This window comes from Corvus brachyrhynchos, unplaced genomic scaffold, assembly GCF_000691975.1.
Source record: "Corvus brachyrhynchos isolate BGI_N302 unplaced genomic scaffold, ASM69197v1 scaffold101, whole genome shotgun sequence".
NCBI lineage: Eukaryota > Metazoa > Chordata > Aves > Passeriformes > Corvidae > Corvus > Corvus brachyrhynchos.
This window is the reverse complement of record NW_008237239.1, coordinates 10874634-10898463: the sequence shown is the minus strand read 5'-3', so window position 1 is coordinate 10898463 and position 23830 is coordinate 10874634. Positions and strand designations below refer to the sequence as shown.

Below are 23830 nucleotides of genomic sequence, written 5' to 3'. Positions count from 1 at the left end.
GTTTGGGTGTTTTGGTAAAACCATGTCATAGAATTTTTACAGTGTTTTTATAGAAGTGTTCTCATCTGCAGCTGGTCAATTCTTCAGGAATAATAAATTCATTAATAGTTCTTATAACTTTAAATGTTACTTGGAGGGCACAAGTATTGAATTGATACTCTGGAAGTAGAATTTATGTTATATATATTTAATCAAGCATTTTTTTTAGATACCTGATAGTCCTAGTATTTTAAGGTACAAAGATTTTTTTTTTCTGTCAGTGTTAAATATAGACTGAAAGTTACACTGTATTTTAGGAGCTTAAATGTTATCTCCAGTACATGCTTACTCCAGTACATGCTTCTCACATGAGAAAAAATAAAAGCCGCTTTCCTGTTTTTGCTTTTTTCCCGCTGAGCCCCAATCCAGATTCCTTCCGTCTAGGAAGAAAGCAACTTCAGACTTGCAGGTAGAGAAATTCAGGTTACAGGTAGGAGTAATGCAGAAAAAAACCAAGCAGCTGTGGAGCCCTGAAGCCTCAATTATTCTCAGATTAAGACTTAAACTACTTGGTGTAGTAGCTGCTCCTGCCAGCCTCCTATGAGTCATGGTCTCTGTTTAAGAGCTCGGCTTTTTGGTGCCAGAAAAGGACTTTGCTTCTGCTGTTCCTGGCCACATATCCTGAGACTGGCTCAGCAGGACAAAGCATGGTGCTGGTAACACCAAGGTGGGGGTTCAATCCCCATATGGATCATTCACTTAAGAGTTGGACTTGATGATCCATGTGGGTCTCTTCCAACTCAGAATATTCTGTGAATCCTTATGTACTTGAAATGCACAATCCAAGCCCCGTTATTGTTTCATCTGGTGCTTCTTCCTGACTTCTACTTCTTTTAAAATGTATCATAACTGTGGTAGACAGTAAACTGATGTATCAAGATGCAATTAAACTAGTAACATACAATGCTGCTGCTACATTGTATTGCAGGATTCTTCACTTCTGGGACAGGTTTTTTTAACACACATATAAGACACCCTAAGAATACATAAATCACATTAGCAAGATACAGCAGTAGGTCCTGTTAGTTTAAAGTTTTTGGTCCCTCTTCATAACCATGTTACAAAAAGTGTATGCGTTTCTAGAGATACTCTATATGGTTTTTCATCATTGTGTACATGCAGGTACTAAAATGTCTGCAGGCATGACGTTAAGTTGATACTTGCAAGTAATGTGGAAACTACTAAAATTGGGGTTTCTGAACACAAGTTAGACTTTGTTGTCAGAGCTTGAGCTAATACATCTCAATCAAGCAGTGTTGTTAGACTGACCCAAAAAGTCTGGTGACTGTGGCTTTCTGCTTCTACTCTCAGGGGAAATTTTACACCTATGCTTGTATTTGTACACTGGAGATCACATCTGAACTGAAGTGAAATGCTGTGATCACCCTAATGAGAGCTTGTTCAGTCTGACTGGTTAGCTCTGACAGCCAGTTAAAGTAACTGCTCTGCATCTTGATCCTTGAGTTGCTTGATCTTAACAGTTGTACTGTGGTAACTCTTGCAGAACAATTACTAATAAGTGATTTCCTGTGTCTGTGTTTCCTGTCATAGTCACGTGAATTAGAAATCTCAGTTTATTGGCGTGACTGGAGATCTCTGTGTGCAGTAAAGTTTCTGAGGTTAGAAGATTTCCTGGATAACCAGCGGCATGGCATGTGTCTCTATCTTGAACCCCAGGGCACTCTGTTTGCAGAGGTAAGACTGTTTCTTTGAAGCACTTGAACATCCTTGCAAGTATTACATTGCAGAATAGTTTAGCAAGTTTTCCTTAAACTTTTAAGAATGCATTTTGTCGTGAAACTTGAATTATAACACACGTTATTTGAACTGCAGGTTACGTTTTTTAATCCAGTTATTGAAAGAAGACCAAAACTCCAGAGGCAGAAGAAAATTTTTTCGAAACAGCAAGGTGATTGTTCAATATAAAATTTAAAGCTTAAAAATTGTATAGATCTGTGATACTTCTTATACAGAGGTCTAATGTTTGCCTGCAGATAATGCTGTTGATAATGAAGGATTTGGCATTGCACTTAGAAATCTTTTGTATTTGAATTCCTTATTATGCATTAGCATTTAATTGTGAATAATTAGAAATTGCTAAGGAGTATGACAAATTCAGTTTGTTCTTCATGAACTATAAACTAATTAATATGGGCTTTTTTATAATTATTGGTTTCGGTAATGAGTAAGGAAATTACTTGCACTCTGTTTTCTTTTTTCACAATATCTATAGGCAAAACATTTCTCAGAGCTCCTCAGATGAATATTAATATTGCCACTTGGGGAAGGCTGGTAAGAAGAGCTATTCCGACAGTGAATCACTCTGGCACCTTCAGCCCCCAAGCACCAGTGCCTGCCACAGGGCCAGTGGTGGATGCCCAGCTCGCTGAACTGACCCTGCCAGCTGGGTAGGTCACCCCTGCAGCTTTGCAGTGCCCCTGAGCGCAGGAGGGAGCAGTGAGATGCTTCTGCCCTAATGTACACAATGTGTGCAGAGTCTGGTTGTCCTGCAAGGCTGCAGACTGTCCATGTTTTAGTTGTGGAAAACTATTTTATAGCTTGATCCACACACACAAGGTTTGGTTTAGGAGAAATCTACAGATAGTAAAATAGTCTTTGCTATACACTGAGGAGTTATTTATTTTCTTGTCAGTGACTCTCCTGTAGCCAAATTGGACTTTGAACTTGAGCCTGAGCCTCCACCTGCTCCACCCCGTGCATCTTCCCTTGGGGAAATATGTGAATCTTCCTCTGAGATAAAGGCTCCTGATGTGCCTTCTCAGGCAAGTAACTTTTAAGAATCTCTGGTTATACAGTTTAACAAGGTTTTAATATTGGCATCTTTATAATGGATTTCTTCCTTTATATATCAGCACATGCTCCCTTAACTTCCACACACAGATTTGTCTCAATAGAATGCTCTGATTGCTCTTGGTAGCAAACTTTCTCTGTGGTTGGTGTGTTTAACACTCCCTGTCATTGGTTTCACCACAGAAAAAGAAACAGAGCTCCAAAACTATTAGAGTATTCAGGATAAAATGGTTTTATTAAGAAAGAACAGAAAGAACTGGAGCAATAGGTTTCATCAGTCTGTTAAGATCTTACTTACCTGTATCATCTGAAAGTTTGCCATTTTAGCCCAGGTGTTGGGTGTATGAAGAATTTCACATGCTTATAGTAAAATTTCTGCATTCATCTGCCTTCACAATCAGTTCTGAATTTTCAGGTTTCTTGTTCTTCACAGGATGAAGTAACAACTTTTGATTTTGAAAATGGCAGAAATAGTATTGTTCCAAAACTCCAGCCTGAAATAATCTGTGAGTCTGATGTTCCCCATGCAGACATGAAATACACCAACACCAGAGAGCCTGAAGATAGAAGGTGAAAAAGCAGTGGTTTTGCTGTTTTGATCTGAATAATATTTCTTACAGCTAACAAACTAGAAACTTTGTGACTTTTTTTATTTACATAGATCACAACAAAGATTTCAGTTCAGTCTGAAGGATTTCAGATGCTGCGCTGTATTGGGCAGAGGACATTTTGGAAAGGTAAACGTCAAAAGGCTGTATCAAGTGTCAAGGCTTTATCAAAAACTGGATACAGCTCTTAAATTTATCCCTTCTGTTTTAGGTGCTGTTGGCAGAATACAAAAACACAAACGAGATGTTTGCTATTAAAGCCTTAAAGAAAGGAGATATTGTGGCTCGTGATGAAGTAGACAGGTCAGTTTGTACAATATAACACGTGGATTCCATAAATCAGTTGTGTGCTCTACCAGGCAGTTGATGAATTGAATGGAAGAGCAAAGTCAGTTGGCATCTCCCTGCATAGTTGGCTGCTGTAGTCTTGTTCTGGGGCAAGGAGGGAGCAGAGTAACCTCTGGTTTGTTTTAGTGCCCTTCTTATGCCTGAACTACAGCTCTGACTTAAAGCTGATCCTCTTTTTGATTTTCGGGTTCTCTTGCAATTATTTATTCTAATTACTTCAATCACATTAGGGGATAACAGTGACTGTTTTCTTTACTGGCAGAACCTATGTTGCTGTTTCTCAGCCTGTAACATACTGTCATGCTCTGTCCATCATATTTTCCCTTTGTATACTCTACTGTTGGGTGTTTTTCAATCTTTTTGACCCAAAAATCAGATTTTTTTTTTTAAATTTGCTTGGAAGGGAAGGGACCATTACAAAACTGTTTGGTTTTAGTCCAAGAAGGTGTTTTTACAACTGTTTAAGAGTGACTGTATTCATTTGCAGGAAGAAGGATAGCTATATGAACAATAACCTACAACTTAAACAATTGGTTTAAGGAAAAATAACCAGGAATTACTAGAGATAGATGTCTATAATACTGTCACTGGTTTTCTACTTTATGTCTTGTAAACAATTAAAATAAAAATTCATTGAAATGAATGTCACGTTATATCAATGCACAGTTAATGCAATCTGAGTATTTGGAAGGAAAATTGTCAGGGCACAATTTTCATGGACTGCTAGGTTTCCTCTTTTCATTTGAGAAAGCTAAATATAAATGCATGAAATCCTTGTATTAAAATCTCTCTCGAAACAAAATAAAAAGTTCTTATCTTATCTTGAGGAATAGAGCAAAAAACATAAAATATAAAATACCAGTAATTTCTGAGAATTGAAAAACTGTGGTTCAGCACTCAGTTTTAAATTGTTCCTGATTTTGTTTGCAGCTTGATGTGTGAAAAGCGAATATTTGAAACTGTGAATAGTGTAAGACATCCCTTCTTGGTGAACCTTTTTGCTTGTTTCCAAACCAAAGATCACGTATGCTTTGTAATGGAATATGCTGCTGGTGGGGACCTGATGATGCACATTCATACTGATGTCTTCTCTGAACCCAGAGCAGTGTGAGTATCTTCCCTTCCTGTGGCATTAAGTGAAGGGCACTTTGCTCAGTGGATAAGAACTAAGGGCTTTATCACCACATGCCACCACATTATGTCACTTCAGTAAATGCTGCTTAAGTTTTTAAAAGGGTTGGCGATTCTAACTGATTTTGGTAGAAAAAGACATGCAGGTTTAATGTGTCTGAATCTACACTGAATTCAAAATCTATATACAAATACTTAATTTTTATGATACTTTTTTTAACATTACATAGAAAAGCTGAATGAAGAGTTAAAATAGCAGACAAGGCTAAAAAGGAAAGAATAAGCCTATTTAGAAAACCTTCAATACTATGGCAGTGAACACTACAGAAAATTTATCCTCCAGCCCAAGCAAACACACTACAGTTTGAAGGCTACAAGTTTGAGCATTTTTGCCATCTGACTTTAAAACTCTGGCCTTGCATAAAACTAATCCGTGCCAAAAAAAGCAATTGTTAATCTTCAAAGGATGGCTCATTAAAAAAAAAAAATCAATAATAATGGACTTCACAGTCTGAAAATCACGATGAAATTCCATTGAAATTTTAACTTTTTCAACAGATTTTATGCTGCATGTGTGGTTCTTGGACTTCAGTATTTACATGAGCACAAGATAGTGTACAGGTAAGTAGTCATTTCCAGCAGATGAATTTCAGCTGTTCTGAACAGGACTGAAGAAACATCAAGTGATGCAATTTTGTTCTTAAATGTTCATTTAGAGATTTGAAGTTGGATAACTTATTGCTGGACACAGAAGGCTTTGTGAAAATTGCTGACTTTGGTCTTTGCAAAGAAGGTAATGGCCGTTAAATTTTCTTTCTAGGGGAATTCCATAGTCTGTCCTACTCTTGACTGTTCCTTGAGAGTTTTGGACTGCCAGATGTGTAGAGGGTCTATCTACCATGTCATTTGAAGGAAAAAAAATATATCTCTGATTGTACAAATGTGGAGATAGGAGGAAGTTCCTTAGTAGGGAAGTATGAGGAGCACCTGAGCATTGCCCTGTTCTTTTTATTTATTTTTTGTCGGTTGTGAGCATCACCTATTCTGACTCTTACTTGATCACATCTCTGCTTGTTAACAAGGCACACTGCACATTTTACAAGTGAGTAGAAAAAGCCTTAGGTGGTTTCCTCATTCTAAACATGTTGACACTGTACAACAAAATCAAGTGCTATTATAATCCAGGCCAAGCTCTTACTTTTTGACAAATTCATTATCTATTTTTTTAGCTCAGAAATAGTTGCAACTCTAAGTATATGGAAATGATGTGCAAAGTACACTATAGCTAAAATTGAGATATTATCCCAAAAGGGAGGCCTAGAAAGTTACTTCCAAGCATCTCACTACTGGCACCTACCAAATAGAGGTAGCTATTACAGTGTTTTTCTCAAAACCCCATTGTGTGGGCAAAGTTCCTTTTTCATTTTGCGTAGCTTGTCTTCCATATCTTTTCCTTTTAGGTAGCCTAAGGGGGAATTGGATAAATTCAGTAGGTCTTCAAACGTGAGTGCCAGGGCAAGTCCTGTGACTATAGCTACAAATAAGTTCTGTAAATGGCAAAACAAAATGAGAAGGAAAGCTCTTTCCTTCACTGACTGCTACAATAAATGGTTTTCTCAGGTTTTCTGCAGCAGCTCCCCTTGTCATGTCACATCAGGCCTGGTGGTGCTGATGTCCAAAACTCTGCCCCGCTGGCTAATCCACAGGGCTTATTTTGCTCCAGGTTCTTTCACTACACTCCATGTTTTACTTTACTATATGTAGTTTGCACTACAGAAGCATCTAGAGGAGCATGTTTGACTAAACTAGTGGGTACTGCATTTTCTTTTGCTAACTGATAGAAATGGAGAGTAAGATTGTTTCTTTCCAAAGGTAAGTGGGTGACAGAGGTGTAACTGGAAGCTTAATCTGGCTCACTGCATATAGTGAGGGAAAGAAAAATTTGAACAGAAGCACGTATGAAACAAAGGCATAGGGAGGAAGAAGGAGGGAATGTTTTACCCCATTGGCCTGAGCCTTCAGGACACAGGCCCTGGATCTACAGTATCAGTTGGAGTTGCTCTGGAGAGAGGTTCTGCTTGGAGGAATAGGTTGTGGAATGGCAGAAAATACTGCTTGCTTTTCATTATCTGTAACTTTCAGGAATGGGATTTGGAGACAGAACAAGCACATTCTGTGGCACACCGGAATTTCTGGCTCCAGAGGTGCTGACAGAAACGTCCTATACAAGAGCTGTAGACTGGTGGGGTCTCGGTGTTCTTATCTATGAGATGCTAGTGGGTGAGGTAAGTTCTAGTAAGGTACAGTGGAGTCATAAAACTAAGCAATGTTTGAAAGGTTACAAAACTCAAGGTACCAGCCTGTCAACATTTCATATGCCCTGTATCTGCCACAGTATCAGTATTCATTATGCAGCATGCATAGGCATACCCAGATTTACAGTGAGCATCTTAATGTGTGTCATCAAGGAAGAGAAGTGTGAAATACTGAGCAGCTACTCACCTGATATTGGCTGCTGTAACACTGGAGAAGTTGGCAAGTCATGTCTGAAGCTTGAATTACCAGCAATTGTAAAAGCCAATGAGTTGTAACTGGTCAAAGACTTAACCTCTAAATCTTTGCCTTATTTTTAATTATATCATTATGTCTTAAATCAAATTCCAGTATGGCACATTAATAGCTGTGTCTCTAAGTAAGAGTACAGTACAGCTATACATACAGTTTGGGGGAGCTAAGTTTCCAGGATACATCTGTTACCAAGTCTGGATGTCCACAGCAATACCAGTGTTCTGCTTTCAAATACTTTTGAGGAAAAAATAAGCTTCTTAACTCCTGTAGTTTGAATGGAGGTGAACTTTAACACATAGAACTGGATAGCAGTGAAAGATTATGCCAAAGACACTAAAACAGGAAGCCCCAGTTCCATGTAAATGAGCTGGTATAAATAAATCACTATTGAGAAGTTTATTTGCCATTGCATATAGTGCTCTACCTTCTGGTCTGTTTTGTAACAGTATCTCCCAGGTGGCACAGTGATAGCTCACATGCTAAAAATTCATAATTTTGTTCTTTTTCAAAAAAAGATGATCATTCAGCTTACTTCCTTTCAGGTAAAAAAGGACAGAAAGTTTGTACAGTGTCACATACATCTGTCTGGCCACTTCAAAACAGTTTAAAAACCCTTGAGCTGCAACATGCTAAAGATTTTACAAAAAACACATTAGTCTTGACCACACTATTTGTGAATGATAGCTACCCCAAAGAAGAGCTGAGAGATACTTTCCATGTTCCCTGTACACCCTGAGTTCAAAGAAGATCCCAGTTTAAGGTGTTTCTACATGTAAAAGCACATTTTTAAAGCACAGTCCTTCAGTAGGAATTATGGGATAATACCAGCTTGCCTTTTCTCTCTTTGTTATGGAAAGCCATGTATCTGTTTCTGGGAAGGAGGACTTCATTTCCAAACATTCAGCTGAGTTTATGTTGTTTTCAATTGTGATTTTAAGCCTGTTTATAGTTTTTTTAAGATTATTTTCATTATAGTCTCCCTTCCCTGGAGATGATGAAGAAGAGGTGTTTGACAGCATTGTAAATGATGAAGTGAGATATCCACGATTTCTGTCTACAGAAGCCATCTCAATAATGAGACGGGTAAGAACATTTTAATAATTAATATTACAGTATCACCCTCTTGCCCTGCTTCCAACAATTACTTTTGTGAGGAACAAAATACTTCAGGAACCTGCACTTTGTATATTTTTTTTTTGACTTGCTTCATTTATTCTGTGCCATGCTGCCTGTCACCTTAAATGGAAATTGTCTATGCCATTCCACTTTATTAGGAACAAGTTTTTCTTTTTAAAATGTAAAACACTTGAGGCTCTATTTTCTCTCTGAACTAAGTTTCCTAGTTTTACCTAACTTGAGCCGTTCAGCTCTCTTTTCCTAGCTGAACACTGCTGCATTGACCTATTTGGTAGATTAACATTGTCACATGAATATTTTAATTCAAAGACTTCTAAATCTTTTTGGTTTCATTCCAACTGCGGCAGGGAACACTCTACACATGGCATCTGCAGTCCCATTCTTGGCAAGGAACAGCTGATTTTGGTTATGGTTGTTATTTGTGCTATTCCTTAGTGAGATGTGCCTGCTTATCAAAGGCAGGCAGTTGAACCTGTCTAAGTTAGCACCTTACCACAGCTGATAGAAAGGCAATACTGGAGAGGTAGTTCCAAAGCCTTTGGAATCAGCCTCCCCACGTAAATGTCTGATGCTGAGTATCAGTTTAGCACCCATTTCAGCAATGTGCTATAGCACAGTAACCGTGACATAACTATCTGAGTAATAGCATAAATATTCAGTAACTTAAAACAATTGCTTAGCCCCAGGGAGTGTTTGCCTAAAGAAGGCAGAGTACAGTTTTAAGGCAGTACCTGGGGAAGGTATTTTTGCTGTGAAAAGTCATGTCAGTATCCACAGGGGACAGGGTGCTGCTTCACTGCACCCACAATATGTGTACCAGGAACTTTGTACTGGCACTTTACTAGTTGGAGCTCTGTGCATGCTCTTTCCATCACAGAATTTCATACACAATATAGTAGACATTATTTTTTGATGGCTGCATCATGAATATCAACTCACCCTGTTACTGGGCCCTGCCTGGCACAGGGGACTGCTCAGAGCAGTACAATTCACAAGTGGGAGCATCAAGCTCCCGGAGTTAGTTAAGAAACTCTTTCCTTTGGCTGAGTGTATGAAGCAGCTTGAACCCTCTCATGGTAAATCAGCTGCTGTGAAGGAGCTGAGCACTGAGACAGCAGAGTAATCTCTTCTCTGAGCCGAGCAAGAACCACTGGCTTATGTAAATTTGTACCCTCACAGCAAAGAGGAACTTCACACTCTGAGCTTCGTACTGAGCCCTTGTCCCAGATCACCTCCAGTACCAAGACATGGCAGCACAGCTCTGCAGGGAGACAGATGAGTCTGCTCTGGCACTGGTGCTGGCTCAGCTGCTGCTGGAACTGTGCTGGCAGGCTGAAAGAGCACTGCTAAAAGCTAAAGCTTTGTCAGTTCCTTTCTTCAAGGGGCAAGGATTGGCCATAGGTCAGGCAGTATGAATTTCACTGTCCACCTCATCGTGGTGTTGCCTCTTACATAGTAACACTCATCCTTCCTCCTTCCTATCCCTCTCCCTGATTTTCTCCACTGAAACCTTGCATGTTTTGTCAGCTGCTACGAAGAAATCCAGAGCGGCGTCTTGGAGCTGGAGAGAAAGATGCTGAGGATGTGAAAAAGCATCACTTTTTTAGGGTAAGTACAAACTAGTATTATTTCTAAGGACACAAAGAGAGTAGAGATGGGAAACTAAACATCAGTTCATTTATTTTACAGCAAATAGATTGGCACGCTTTACTAGCCAAGAAAGTCAAGCCTCCTTTCGTACCCACCATTAGAGGACGAGAAGATGTTAGTAATTTTGATGATGAATTTACCTCTGAAGCACCTATCCTCACTCCACCTCGGGAACCAAGGATACTTTCAGAAGAAGAGCAGGAAATGTTCAGAGATTTTGATTACATTGCTGATTGGTGTTAATTTACACACACTGTGAAGCCCCAGCTGACTGGCTTACGAGAATGCCTCTCTCGGAAGAGTACCGACCCTTCAATTGCTTTCTGTGCCACCTGTAGCTTCTGGGTTTTTTTAAATCACATGAAGATCCTTTTAAGTACTGTTTTAACACTCTTGTGAAGAGTGGCCTCTTTGTATATTGTTTTTTATCTGAGCACTGGAAAGCAGGTCTGTGGCGTTCCTAAGCTGAGTTGGAGAACCCAGGCTGTGCTGAACTTCCCGCACATGGGCACACATGGATCTGTACAGTTTCTCTCACTCTTCCACAGCAGATAATACCGCTTTTTAAAGTATCTGCCTTAAGAGGGAAAAGCAGACTTTGAGCTAGGTAATCTCCACTCAGCCACATTGAAATAAGTTGGGATATTGGTGACACTCACACAGAATACGGTTCTAGTCGGAGAAGGCAAATGATTTCAGCTAAATATTGCGCAGTCTTGAAAACTACACATTTCTACACCTTCATCTTGTGTTCTTAAAATAATGGTATTGAGAACAGATATGCCTTGTTTTGTAAATTTTCTATGGTATTTATTAGGAAAAATGTTAAAGACCTTGCCTTTGAGATAACAACTGTGTAAGTGCTTCCATTACAAAGAAAAATCCAGAAAAATCCGGAAAGTTTACCAAAGTCACTTGCCAAACAGTTTTGCCTTCAAGCTCCTTGAGCACAGCTTAAGGCCCTGGTTGGGATGAGGAATGTAAGGAGGACGTTGCTCAGTGTAGCCCCAGAGCGGAGCAGCTGCAAAGGCCCAGGCCCGGCCCCTTCCATACTCACCTCGAGCCTTTCTAGTGCCCTGAGGGGGCAGAGAAGTTCCCAGTCCCTATCTAACCCCCTCCAACCTCCTCTGTCTGCTGTACAAGATCATATCACTTAGAAAACTTCAAGGATTTTCAATGTATACATGCTGTGAACATGTATATTTGGAAGTTGTAATGTATTCTTACCTCCAGGCAAGTAATTTAACTGTACCACTTCACCAATGTTGCATAGTGGCCAAGTGAACAAAAAAACGTATCCATGTAGGCCACTGACCTCCAGCCCCTGGATTGGCAGTTACTGAGGGTAAAAAGCAATATGTTGTAACAGAATGTATGAATATTTTTGATAAAAACAGTGTATATTTTATAAACCCCTTAACACTAAAAGCTGTACCTCAAAAGCTGAGAAGTAATTTAGACCAAACACTGTGTGTATTTGCAAACCAAGACCTATTTTTGGCATTTGCTGTTCTGTGGGCAGACATTAACTCTTGGAAAATAAATTTCCCACGTGGTCCTTACCTCGAGCACTATTCAGCACTGGAACCTCACAGGTTCATCCTGGCCAGAGTTTGCTGTTCATGGGCTAAGGCAGTGAGCATCGCACTCAAATGAATTAAAAACTGGTAATTTTATTAATTCAGAGAAACACAAACCACTGGAGTATGCAATACTAAGGTGGTGGTTTAAAATCACGATGCTGGACAGACCTGCAGGGTCAGGCAGGGGAGCAGCTTAAGGGAGAAAAAAATAAAATAATGGTTACTAGGTGTAAATCAGGCCAGTCCCCCACAGGAGTGGGGCAGGCACCTTCCCCAGTGCTACAAATCACGTTGGGCAGAGTGGGTCAACTCCTCAGCATTCCTTGTTTCCAGGTTCTATATTGACAAGAAACATTATGTTCCTGTATCTAGCTGAAACCAATAGTTTTGAGGTACAGTCAGCTCACCCTTTTTGGTTCCCAAATATATATATACAAGCATCTCACAGGGTGCTTAATACTTACAAAAGTATCCTCAAACATACCTTTTTGTAACTACATCTTGTACAGAAATCTTTTTTTAATCTAAGCAAATCACTAAAAAAAAAAAAAAAAAAAAAAAAAAAAAAAAAAAAAAAAAAAAAAAAAAAAATTAGAAAAAATTAGAGGGTATGTTCACCCAGTTAAGCTGAAAAAAGCACTAATTTTATCTCTGTAGTTTTTTAAATATTTTTAGGCAGATTAAGATTTAAACCCTAGATTGTAAATATATTTTGCTATACTTTATCTGTATGTGGCTGCTCAAGCACTTTGTAAGGAAATTAGGATATTTTAGAATGGTACACTATGCATTAAAATGAAATGTGCCTTTAACAAATGTCATTCTAAGTGTTTTGCAGTCATTAATATCACAAATTAAAGTTCTAAATAGAATAATTTGTAAATTGTGTCGCAAACATGATTTTGCTGTTTCTTGAAGTGGCTGGTCATGTTTTCTCCACAGGTAACTTCAGAAAAGAACTTACCATCAGGAGGGGACCCAGTCTTTTGGTGGGAGCTCAGTGTGCTTCCATTTTTTTTTTTTTTAAGAACATTACAAACTGGTTCCTGGCATCCCTTCTTTCTGAAGGAAAGCAGTCTCTGGCTTGGAGCAGTGCTGACAGGAGCAGACCTTGTTAGCTGGAGTCTGGCCTGCTTGACTCAGCATTCTCCCTCACAGGCTTCCTCTGAGGGCAGGGGGGACACAACTCTCACCCCCACTCCTGGGTACTGCTTCATTACAGTCTCTTTCCTACCCACCATTCCATAGCAAGCTGTGTAACCAAACCACAATCTATACCTACCTACCCCACACTGAGCTCATTCTTTAGACAGAGGATGAAGCTTTCTTTTCTGAGTGCATTTAGAACAGAATTCTTTACTCTTAAGAGCCACATGGAATTTCACATGACGCCATTTTGCCCAGAGACAGACACTTCATACCTGCCTAAACAAAATTGTTCCAGAGTTTTCAAGGCTCCTGAGTTTCAAGGATCTAGTCTGAAACTGCCGTTGAATTAACAGAGGAGGTGCTTGAAGATGCTCTGCCCTTGCACTTGTGTGTGGGGAATGCAACCCTTCAGCCTCCTGCCTTCTCCCAGGCTGGCTTCGAGCCACCTCCCTCACACCGATCCCCGGGTGAGCAGAGCCCCCCCAGCCTGAGGGCAGCCACTGCCGGCACTGCAGGCCCTGCTCCCGGGCAAACGCTGCCACCCTGGGCCCTGCCCCCGGGCCTGGCTGACACAGGCAGGGCAGGAGCTACCAAAGGGGTCAGAGCTGCCTAAAAAACAATTCAGAGCTAGGCCTTTTTTTTTCCTGGAATGCTTCACATTAACTACAGTCTACTGCAGCCAGTAGTAAGTGGCCTTCAGAATATACCTGCCCCATCAAGCAGATTCTCAGTTCTGCCTCTTTGTGCTGCACAGTTACTGCCAGCTCCACAGCCCGGCAGACACAGGAACTGCTTGTGGAACTGCAGGGTCAAGGCAGGATTGCACATCCCTGCCTCCATCTGCTGCACTTCAGAGCTTTGCAAAGATACACTTAAATTCCTGTCCAGACAGCCTTTGTTGTATGCAACAATTTCAGCTGCAGACACTCACCCCTCACCTGTCAAGTGCTCATGCCTAATGCCTGAAAGGATTTAAGTATGAGCATTATGGGCAATGTACATGTCAGTCACTTCTAACCTTCATGGGGTAGATTTAACCCACGAATCTATACTGGAAAGCAGCACTCACAGAAAAAGCAATTTCCACCTTTGCATTCCCAAGATGTAACAGAGCATTAAAGGTCAGGCCCATCCCATTCAACACATCCCACCTTTACCCACAGAGGAGGCAGGCAGAGTAGCTCAGACCAAGACCGGGAATAGCCAGGTAACAGAAAATGTTGCAACAAAGTCAAAGGCAATACCTCAGACGCTGAATCCATACCCTCCAAACTACTGGTCATACCCCTTCTAACACTGACACCAGAATATTTCTGCAACCAACAGCTCCTGTGGTGCAACAGGACTGTACAACCTTTGTTACTTGTTTGCATTAAAAAATGTTCAGTTGTCATATTTCCAGTCTACTGGCAGAAGAGGATTAAAGCTCAACTAGCAAGAAAACAGTGAGGGCTACTGGCAATTAGTGCTATTAGCACTGCACGTAGCCGTCCCTCTGGATGGCTTAGGAACAGATGTGCAGCAAGCTGACCCCTCAGCTGTTCATTTGTATGGTTAAACTGAATTTGCACCTGTGATACAAAATGAACTCAGGAACCAGAAGACTCCCAGTTAAGCACATTTGTTGCTTTGTACATAAAGGGACGCTGTCAGGAGGCAACCAGTGTTCAAAGTTCTTAGTCTGGGCAGGGCTGAACAACTTTGGGCCTTCACTCAGCACCTGGCACACCATTTCAAACAGCAAGTGCTCACTGAGAACATAACCGCAGGCCAGACTGCAGGGAGGGCTGGCAGGTCAGAAATTTAACAGAAACTTACCCTAGAAATACTTTCTACTTTTCTCTGTACAGTACTAAGCATCATGAAGTTACCAGGAATTCAACTAGAGTGAGTCCTCATGCTTCTCTTTAGCTGCTTTGTCATTATGTCAAATTCACAGAAGAAAAGCAGAGACATCAGTGAGAATCAGGGAGACTGTGCCAAGGATGGGATTAATCATTTCACAACCAGTTTAGAAATATCCTGCAGCAGTTGTGCAAAACTTGGAACAGCTTTTCAGCAACTGTTTACAGTCTGGGTGCAAGCACCTGCACTACAGCTCCCTACAACTACTAAACCACTCTAGAGATCAGAAATTGTCCAGAAAGTGAGCATTTAAGCAGCCTTGTGACCAAGCCCACAATCATGAAGCTCACTCCACTATTCCATGGACTGCATTCCAGTTCTCAGCATGTACAACAGTACGTGCATGTCACATTGCAGTCATACCCACAAGATGGTGTTTTTGGAAAACAGTTTATTTGGGAATTACACAATATTTTAAATTCTCCAAAATACATCTTACTGGATCCCTACAAAAGAAATCTAAATAAGTACAATGATATGAAATTAAATTTGTTGCAACAGTTATTAAATATTTACTTCCACTAATATATACATACGAAATGCCACACAATGAGCTTCTTTACCCTTGGAATGTGTGCTGCCTTCCAGCAGTTATGCTCCATCTCCATATCCTCCAGTTCCACAACACGAAGACCCAATATTAACACTTTGTACATCCTTTATTATAGGCAAAAATAAAGAGTTTGTTTTTGTTGGTTTTTTGGGGGGAGGGGGTTAGCAGAAATTAACCCTCTGCAATCTCACAGCTGTGGTAGCTTGTCTACTGGGGTATCAAACTTGAAGTCTGCTGGGAAAAGATCAGGAGCTCGAGGATAGATCAGCCTGTATGACTGTCTAATCGTAACATCAGCCACACCAGCAATATCTCCAATTTCTACAACAAAAAGCAGAGAAGTGATTAGTTTTTACTTTTGCCATTTGAATTGAAGAAACCAGCAAGCATAACTTATCAAGAGGCACTAGACACTTGCTTCATTTGCAACTCTCCCAAAAGCCTGCTAGAAATGGTTTTAACTGTGGAGATTAATATTTTGCATGTGTAAATCTGTCTTCTCATGTACCACAGTTCAACTTAACCTATCAATCTTGGAATAACATCAATTTCAAATTGGCAGAGGGCTAAGAGTGCAAAAGTCATTAGAAACATCTACTGCAAGCTCTATATATGACCACCAATATTATAACAAATCATCATCAACTTCTGGATCTTCATTTTTATGCTTTGATGAAATATAAGCAAAAGCAAACAAAAAACTGAGTCACAGACAAAAAGTGATACCTTCAATTAAAGATTAAATACATTAACCTTAAAATGCACCAAGAAATAAGGCAGAGACACAGAACTGTCTAACAAGCCAAGGGAACACTTGTTTAAGATGCACAGAAACTTAAATTTATTCAAGATTTAGTCAAGTTAGGATTTAAACCTTGAACTGCATGAGAACCTTCAGCATTGTCTGAGAACACTGGAACAGTGTGGAGCCATGGTGTCCATGGCAGGCAGCTGTATTTTAACACTCACTCTTAAGAGATACAATCCCATAGCTCACAACGAGCAAGGATGAAGGCACTGAACTTCCTTGGCTCCAGATCACTCACAGGCCCAGGAAAGTGCCAATATGATGGATGCTCCAGGGACATAAGCAGTTACAAATGCAGAACAAAACACCAGAACCTGACAGATAAAAGCTATTCTTTATCCAAAAGGAACTCTCCACTCAGAAACTGCTACATTTTTAACATTTCTGATCTGAACTGGACAACTCAGTGGAGCACTTGGATCTATTTCTCACATCAAGTTCTATCCCCTGCAGTCTTAGCACACTTCTTTCTCCAGGCATTGCTACCCTGTAGGCCTCATTCCCTTGAGCTCCAGAGGCCGATCCATGCTGCCCTGAGGCTCAAGAGCCCTGAACTCCTTACTGGCTCCCCAGGGGCTACCCTACCAGCAGGGAATCTGCTCCAGCTGATCCACAACAAACCCTGCAATGCCATATTTTCTGTCCTAACTACAGGCTCACAGTAAGTCAAGGACCATGTACTAATGCAGGTGATTTCCTGGCTGTAGGAGTGACTGAAGACTCAGTGTAATCCCAAAGCCCAAGTGCTCCCTGTAACTGCCCCCAAGTTTGCATTTGAAGTATTTTAGAGCCACAGAATGGACATGTGCAAATATTAGCATGGGTGAACTTAAATTATTATGGTCATTTGAATGCACTGGTCCACTGCATTCAAGAATCCAACTTCTAATACCAGAAGAAAATGAACTCGGTTTACACTGAGCATAGCCAACTACTCCACATTCATTTTGGGGACTGGGAGACCCTGGTTTGGTCTTTGCTGTATGCAGTTAGAATGGAGCTTATCACTGTTTGCACAGACCTCATCCAAGTTTTACACTAACACTGAATTTTCTTTCAAGCAGGAAGCTTTTTTTTTTGACCAAAAAAGTCAAGTTTTACCTTTTTGTGTCCTTTTCTCTGAAGAAGCCTGTGATGCCATGTAAATTGCTGCAGCTGCTACAGAGATAGGGCTTCTTCCAGGAACCAAATCTAATTCCACAGCTTTACGGGCAATATGTGTTGCTGCCATTTGTACTTGTTTGGGAAGACCCAGATTAGAACAGAATCGTGACATGAAGTCTCCAGTTGTAATCAAATCCACACTGGTTTCCAGAGCTTTCAAAATAAGTTTAAAACACCGGCCTATTTCCTTCTTTGAAATCCTGGACACTGCACATATTTCTGAAGAAAGAGTATTAATTTAATTTTAGGCTTCACAGCATTCGCTCCCCCAAAATAATCAAACTTGATTCTCAATATATTAAGACCCACAAAGATGGCCAATGTCCTGAAGGCCACCATCACTAAATAAGCTCTGAATGTTTGTGAAACTTCAGTCAGTGCACATTTATCATAAGGAGCTAATTAATACAGGTCACTTAGTAAGGGAAATTTGGTACTCAATGCTAGAGAATTGCATCTCTGTCAGGGAAAAGTGGCACAAATTTACTGCAGAATTGCTGGTTCAAATTCAGTTAAGTTCAGTTACAACAGCCCCCCCATCCATCCTCTAATCAAAGCAATGCCTTTTAAATTTCACCAACACTCAAAGTAACTTTCAAATGCTAAAACCCCCATGCCCAAGAGCCTACTACACAAATATAACAAATTCCCACAGACCCTTCTGCCCACCCCTGAAAGGAGAGCTACAGCTGAGAACAACCCATTTGACAAAGTCCAGGAATAAGAAAACCAACCTCCTACAGTGACAGTAACTAAACCTTTACTTCACAGCAAAATTGAATCTGTATCACTGAAAACGTACCTTTAAATGTTCTTGGAACCCCCTCTTGCCTACAGGCTATGTAGAGACAAGCAGAGGCAATAGCATCATTACTTCTCCCCTTCAGGCTCTTTTGCTCATACACTTGCTTGAATAAATTATTTGTTCGATCCTTCAACACAAGAAGACAAAATTTAATTAACTCTATGCCATTTAATTAGCAGCAATATCAAAAATTCATGTGCTCATTATATTATGCTAACTAAGTCAATGCCAGAACAATTTAAGAAAGGGAGACATGAACTTACAACTATATTTCTAGGGAGGTTGATTCTGTCTGCCATGTTTGTAATTTCTTTAAAAGCATTCATCATCGCACGATCAGAGCTGCTCATAGTTCTGCGATTTTGGTACTTTGAATTCCCAAATTCATCAAAACTTGCTGCACCTGTGCCCTGAAAAGAAAAATTTGTATTGTCAATAACACATGCAACTTCCTGCTCACTTCAAGAGCAAACATCTTCCAGCTTTATACATTTTAATTCAAGGCAACAGTTCCAACAGTCTGCACAGAAACATCACTGAAAGCAACTCATTCAATTGAGCATTGTTCCACACAACAGGTTCTACACTTTGCACCAGTCTCAAATTGTGAATTGCTTTCCAAAGACCACAGATCACATGGGGCTTTTTCTTTCCTCATGTAACAATAGTTACAGAGTAAAAAAGAGTAAGGTAATATATAGCCAGTGTGTGCATCTCAATACTCCTGGCACCAATGCTGAGGTCCAAGATGATATTCTATGCAACTCTTGTGTGTCCTTTGGGCTGCATCTGTGGCAGACAAGTAAGCCAGAAAAACAATTTTATGGTTGGCTGGAGACCAGTTGTTACAATGATAACCACCAGAGTGAAGGCCTGGGCAAAGAGAACACCCAAACCAACGAACCAGTCAAACCCAACTTGATACCGTGCCTGTTAGAGGCTGCAAGCCTTAATCAGAAAATGGAAATATTTTGTATATTTTGACTTTATGGGAAAACCACAGGCCTCTTAAAAGAAAGGCTTGAGGCCTTCGGAGAATTAAGAGCCTCAAACTCAACCTGGCAACTTCAAAACAAGCTTCCAAGGTATACTTTTGTTTGTACCTTAAAAGTGATAATGCAGATTGCATACTTCTATTAAATATACAAATTTGCCCAGCCAAGAGGGTCTAAAATGTTTAAGGTTTTCAATTTGCCAGCAGTCCAAAACAAGTCTTTACCAAATTATGCCATGTCAGATTAGTGATAGCTGATGACAACAACACATCTTGTAAGTTCAGAACAGCAATGTCTGTAATTTACATTGTCTACATGTATGTTTGCTGTCACAGTATGCAGGGCCCCCCCAGCTCTTTCAAGTGGAAAACACTTCTTCACAATTCCATTATGTGTAGAAACCTGGATTTCCTGAATCTGCAACATTTATTCCTTGCTGGTACCTTCAAACAATTTACCTGGGCAGGGCATCCAACTTTCACTGCAGACAGATTTAGTCATTTAAACAAGCCACTGCGGACACCAACTACTGCACTGTCATCTTGCCAAAACCAGTAAACATAAAGCAGGTCTTGATCTGTGACTGACTGACAACCTGGCTAAGCACTTGCACAGAGTTCTCAAATTGAATATTCAGCAATGTATTGACATGTCCAGGCTGTACAAAGTGGGGTAAAGACAGAGTGAAGAAAGGATACAACACGCCCTGGCATCTCCTCCTTCTTCTGAGCTGCCCAGTTTCTTCTTTCCTGACCCATGTTCTTGGGACTGCCCTTCTATTTTAACACATCTCTCTGAGGTGCACTTCTGCATTTTATACAGCTTCTCTGACTGACACTAATAACACTCGCTCTTGACCATTCACTTACACTGTTCCCCTTCCCATGCCCAAGGCCTCAATGACATCCCATTTCCATCAGCCCCAGTGGATCCCTCCCTGCTCACACACCTTGATTCGCTGTGGCAACCGAGGACTTCGGCACAGAACCCTCCCTCACAAGTCTCCCTAGCTCCTTCAACAGGTCTCTACAACAGATTCCAGAACCATTCTGGTTTTTTCCTACTACTTCAAACATCCTTTCACACAAAATAAGCACCCAGACATGATCCTGGCACCAACACAGCGGAGGTCTGCTCCAAAGAAAATCCTACTTCCTTGGCTGGATGAACACCTCCAACTCTTCAAAGGTTCCCAGTATGACAAAAAGGTAAAAAAAGAACAAGAATAAAGCACAACAAACTTCAGGCCAAAAAGAGCAATGCTAGGCCTTCCATTCAAAAATAATGCCAGAACTTCCCTTGGCCCGAAGTATACAGAAGTCTCAGGTCAAAAGGCTCCTTGCTGGCCATCACTCACCCCCCTGTTCCCTGCAGTGTGTTACATTTGTGTTTATCATGGCCTCCTACACCAGTGCTATGCTTAAATGCTTCCAGGAACTGCATGAGCTCAAACTCTTGTAAATGCCAGAAGAGTGAGCACAAACAACAGCAAGTCCCCAGTCCTTGTCTAGTCAGGCTTCATGTCAGAGACTACTACCAGGAAATACTGCTCTGTCCTGGAGCCAGCAAGTATTCCCCTTCACCACAGGGACTTTCCCTGGTCCACAGATTAAGGAGAACCAAAAACATAAAAAAAAAACCAAAACAAAACAAAAAACCCCACATCTATTAGGTGCTGTAGAGTAAAACTAGACAAAGATTTTACTGTGCTGATATGAGCACTCTTCAAGAGCCATCACCAATATACAACTCAACTATCAAAGGGGTGGAAAACACTCTTCCACCTCAATTACTTACATAAACCACAGAAATTCTCCCTGCATTTGTTATTTAAATGCACCATCTAACTTTCCTTCTGGAGCTTTCAACCGAGGGACAATGCTTTGTTGATTTCAGCCCTTGACAACCATGGTAGGAGTCCCTTTCCCTTCATGGAAAAAAACAGAAGCCACACAGTTTCAACTGAAATTAAATTGACTTTATGAATTGTGGATCAGTCTGATGGATCCTTTCTTCTTTTTGAATCATCAGCCCCTCATATCTTCTCATTGCTCATCAATGTAGCACTTCCAGATTCAGGCCATGCAGTTTGACAGCAGCCAGCTTCCTGATCAACCAAGGATAGGAATTCTATGCCAAGAGAGTGCATTAAATCTTTCTTCAACCAATCTAAATTCTCTTGGAGTTGCAGTTACTACAGAAAGGAATCAATTAACTACCAAAGGTGACAAAAGATGTTTTCCACAAGATAGGAAACAAAACTTACAGTTTTCTTTCAGATTCATAGAAAAGAGTTCCCTATATCAAAGCAAAACTAAAAGCTGCTTGTTCCATTTTTTTTAAATTTTATTTTATGTTAGAACTATCTGTAACATTCTGGCAATGAAGCCACAATTAACGTGAGACTTCACCATGCCTCCAATTGATCTGCATTGTAATCAGATCAACTGTAGCACACAGTATCTAATTTCAGAGTTACAGTTCTGTGCCAGTATCCTGAAGACCTGCCTGTGGAATTTAAACCACTTCCATCACAGCCAACTATGCTATTCACTCTCCTCTTCACAGGCAAATTAATCTTTGTTCCAATGCAGGCTGCTGCTGCCTCAGACAGATGGGTTCCTTGAGCATTAAAACCAATTAGGAATTAATCCCTTTACACGGGCAGAGCAGCCTCTGCTGCTATCACATACAGACCACACACCCCCTTGCAGGAAGGGGCCCCAGAGCAGCACCTCCTGCCTTCCCAAAGGAAAGAGGGACAAACCACTCTGTGGAGCAGAACTGAGCCTGTTCCTCTACTGTTACAAGGCAATACTGTTGTAACTGGTTCAGACTCCACTTCCACCTACATTCCCAGGAGTTGACAACAGATCTCTAACATGATGTGCCATGAGAATTATCAGTGTCCTCTCTTTCAGATTTCCCACAATATGGGTTGTGTTTTAGGGTTTTTTCTAGTGGGGGTCTTTTTGGGAGGGTGGAACAGGTCAGCTGTAAAGATTTTATTATCAGCAGTCCTACCTCAAGCAGAAAGAAATAGCCCTGGTCCTGTCCCATATGAAAGGCTAAAGCTATCTCTGGCACACAAATACAGGGTCCACTCCAGGCCATTCTAAGAGTAGTTGGTAACTGGGAAAATAATAACCTTACCTTGCTTCATTCTCTGGAATTCACAACAGTTGTTCTGTACCCTGTCAGATACTACTTACCCTTACATGCCTACACCAATTTCACCCTTGTTCAACCACTGTACATATCTAGGTCAATCCACATCCCAGCCTACTGCCAGCAGGGACTTCAGATGACTGCTTGAGAAATGTACTACTTCCTTGAGTTAGTTATTTTTGCTGCAAAATTCATGCCCTTTCTGCACTGACAGAAGATTTCTTCAGCATCTTCTGATAAAAGCCATTCTCCTCCTTGCAAATGACTGAAAAAAAAAAGCAGCCCCAGATACAGAGTTCACATCAATGAACTGACATCCCAGAGCCCCTGCTTACCAGCAAGACAAACACAGGAACTCTTGTACAGAAACATCCTGGTTTGTCAAAGGGACTCTCGATTTCCCACAGAAAATAATGCACCTCTTCTGCAATTCCTCCCTGTGCACATAAAGTATCCACAGTTGGACTGACTATCCCCTCTACATTCCCCAACACAATCTGCAGTTCCAGTACTTTTTACTCGGTTCTCCTCAGTTAAATCACGCCACACTAACAGCCCTGCATCTTGTCCTCATGGACTGGCACTCTGCTCCAGCACGTTTGGTCATGCCCCTTCTGGGATGCTCTGGTTCACAGCAAAACTGTTTCATTAGTTGAATGTCCATCTCCGAAAATTTTTAGTTTTCATGGGCAAACAAACTTTTCATAAAGGTTCTTTGTGTCTTTAATTCTCTCACTAAGGCTGCCATCCCTCTTTATTCTAAATTAGAATCTGAACCTCCAAAGGGAAGAGGGTTAACAGCACAAGTCACTGATCACCTGGACACAAAAATCTGTCTTTAGCTAAAATATCTTTTGTCTTTTCCAACACACAGATTCTAAAGGTGCTCAGGTCATTCTACTAACTGAATCAAACTGAGCTCTCAGAAACAAACCTCGTATTTACACAGCCCCAAAATGAGGAACAATATGAACCTGGAGCAAACAGGCCATTTCTCCATCTGTCTATAAAGGTATAGATCTTTATCACAGTTGACCAAATCAGCGACAGAAGTCCAAGCCCTCTGAACCGCAATCTTTCTGATCCTATGCAGGTGGCATTAAAATTCCAGTGACTTCTACAGGACTGCTTCACAGAGCCACTTAGCAGTGCCAATGTTTTTAATGGAGCAGTGCAGAAATCTGTTTGCCTGAATGGACTCCCAAAGCCACCTAAAATCCTAAAATGTGATAGGCAGCAAAGCTTGGAGTTGTCCAAACACAACCATCTACTTGGACAATTCCTCAGAGAGAAGGTTTCTTTTTCACTAATGGTGAAACATTAGCTGCCCATCAGTATTCTATGAAGAAGTTGTCTACTTCTTTGCTTTGAAGAATTCTTGGATGAAAAGTATGTTGGACACTTCCCT

At 40.7% G+C, this 23830-nt stretch overlaps 2 protein-coding genes across 5 annotated transcripts in view; one reads left to right on the top strand and one right to left on the bottom strand.

Moving 5' to 3' along the window:
* The window catches only part of PKN2 (protein kinase N2), a 52168-nt gene extending 39410 nt beyond the window's left edge, over window positions 1–12758 (top strand). Inside the window, exons 9-22 of the mRNA XM_008630296.2 lie at window positions 1591–1734; window positions 1873–1948; window positions 2273–2447; window positions 2693–2822; window positions 3284–3420; window positions 3512–3587; window positions 3670–3761; window positions 4737–4913; window positions 5496–5558; window positions 5654–5730; window positions 7080–7222; window positions 8481–8588; window positions 10170–10250; window positions 10332–12758. Coding sequence (XP_008628518.1) covers window positions 1591–1734; window positions 1873–1948; window positions 2273–2447; window positions 2693–2822; window positions 3284–3420; window positions 3512–3587; window positions 3670–3761; window positions 4737–4913; window positions 5496–5558; window positions 5654–5730; window positions 7080–7222; window positions 8481–8588; window positions 10170–10250; window positions 10332–10535 — 1683 coding nt within the window. The 3' untranslated portion in view covers window positions 10536–12758. The remainder of the gene's footprint in view (window positions 1–1590; window positions 1735–1872; window positions 1949–2272; window positions 2448–2692; window positions 2823–3283; window positions 3421–3511; window positions 3588–3669; window positions 3762–4736; window positions 4914–5495; window positions 5559–5653; window positions 5731–7079; window positions 7223–8480; window positions 8589–10169; window positions 10251–10331) is intronic.
* A 2542-nt stretch (window positions 12759–15300) lies between these two features.
* Window positions 15301–23830, bottom strand: part of GTF2B (general transcription factor IIB) — a 25537-nt gene continuing 17007 nt past the window's right edge. For 3 of the 4 annotated variants that reach the window (XM_017729948.1, XM_017729947.1, XM_017729946.1), the window contains exons 4-7: window positions 18523–18669; window positions 18257–18386; window positions 17392–17673; window positions 15570–15803 (exon numbers count right to left, since the gene is read on the bottom strand). In XM_017729948.1, coding sequence (XP_017585437.1) covers window positions 15670–15803; window positions 17392–17673; window positions 18257–18386; window positions 18523–18669 — 693 coding nt within the window. In that variant the 3' untranslated portion in view covers window positions 15570–15669. Of the gene's footprint in view, window positions 15804–17391; window positions 17674–18256; window positions 18387–18522; window positions 18670–23830 lie in introns of all 4 variants that reach the window. The other variant, XM_008630500.2, reaches the window with a different exon arrangement.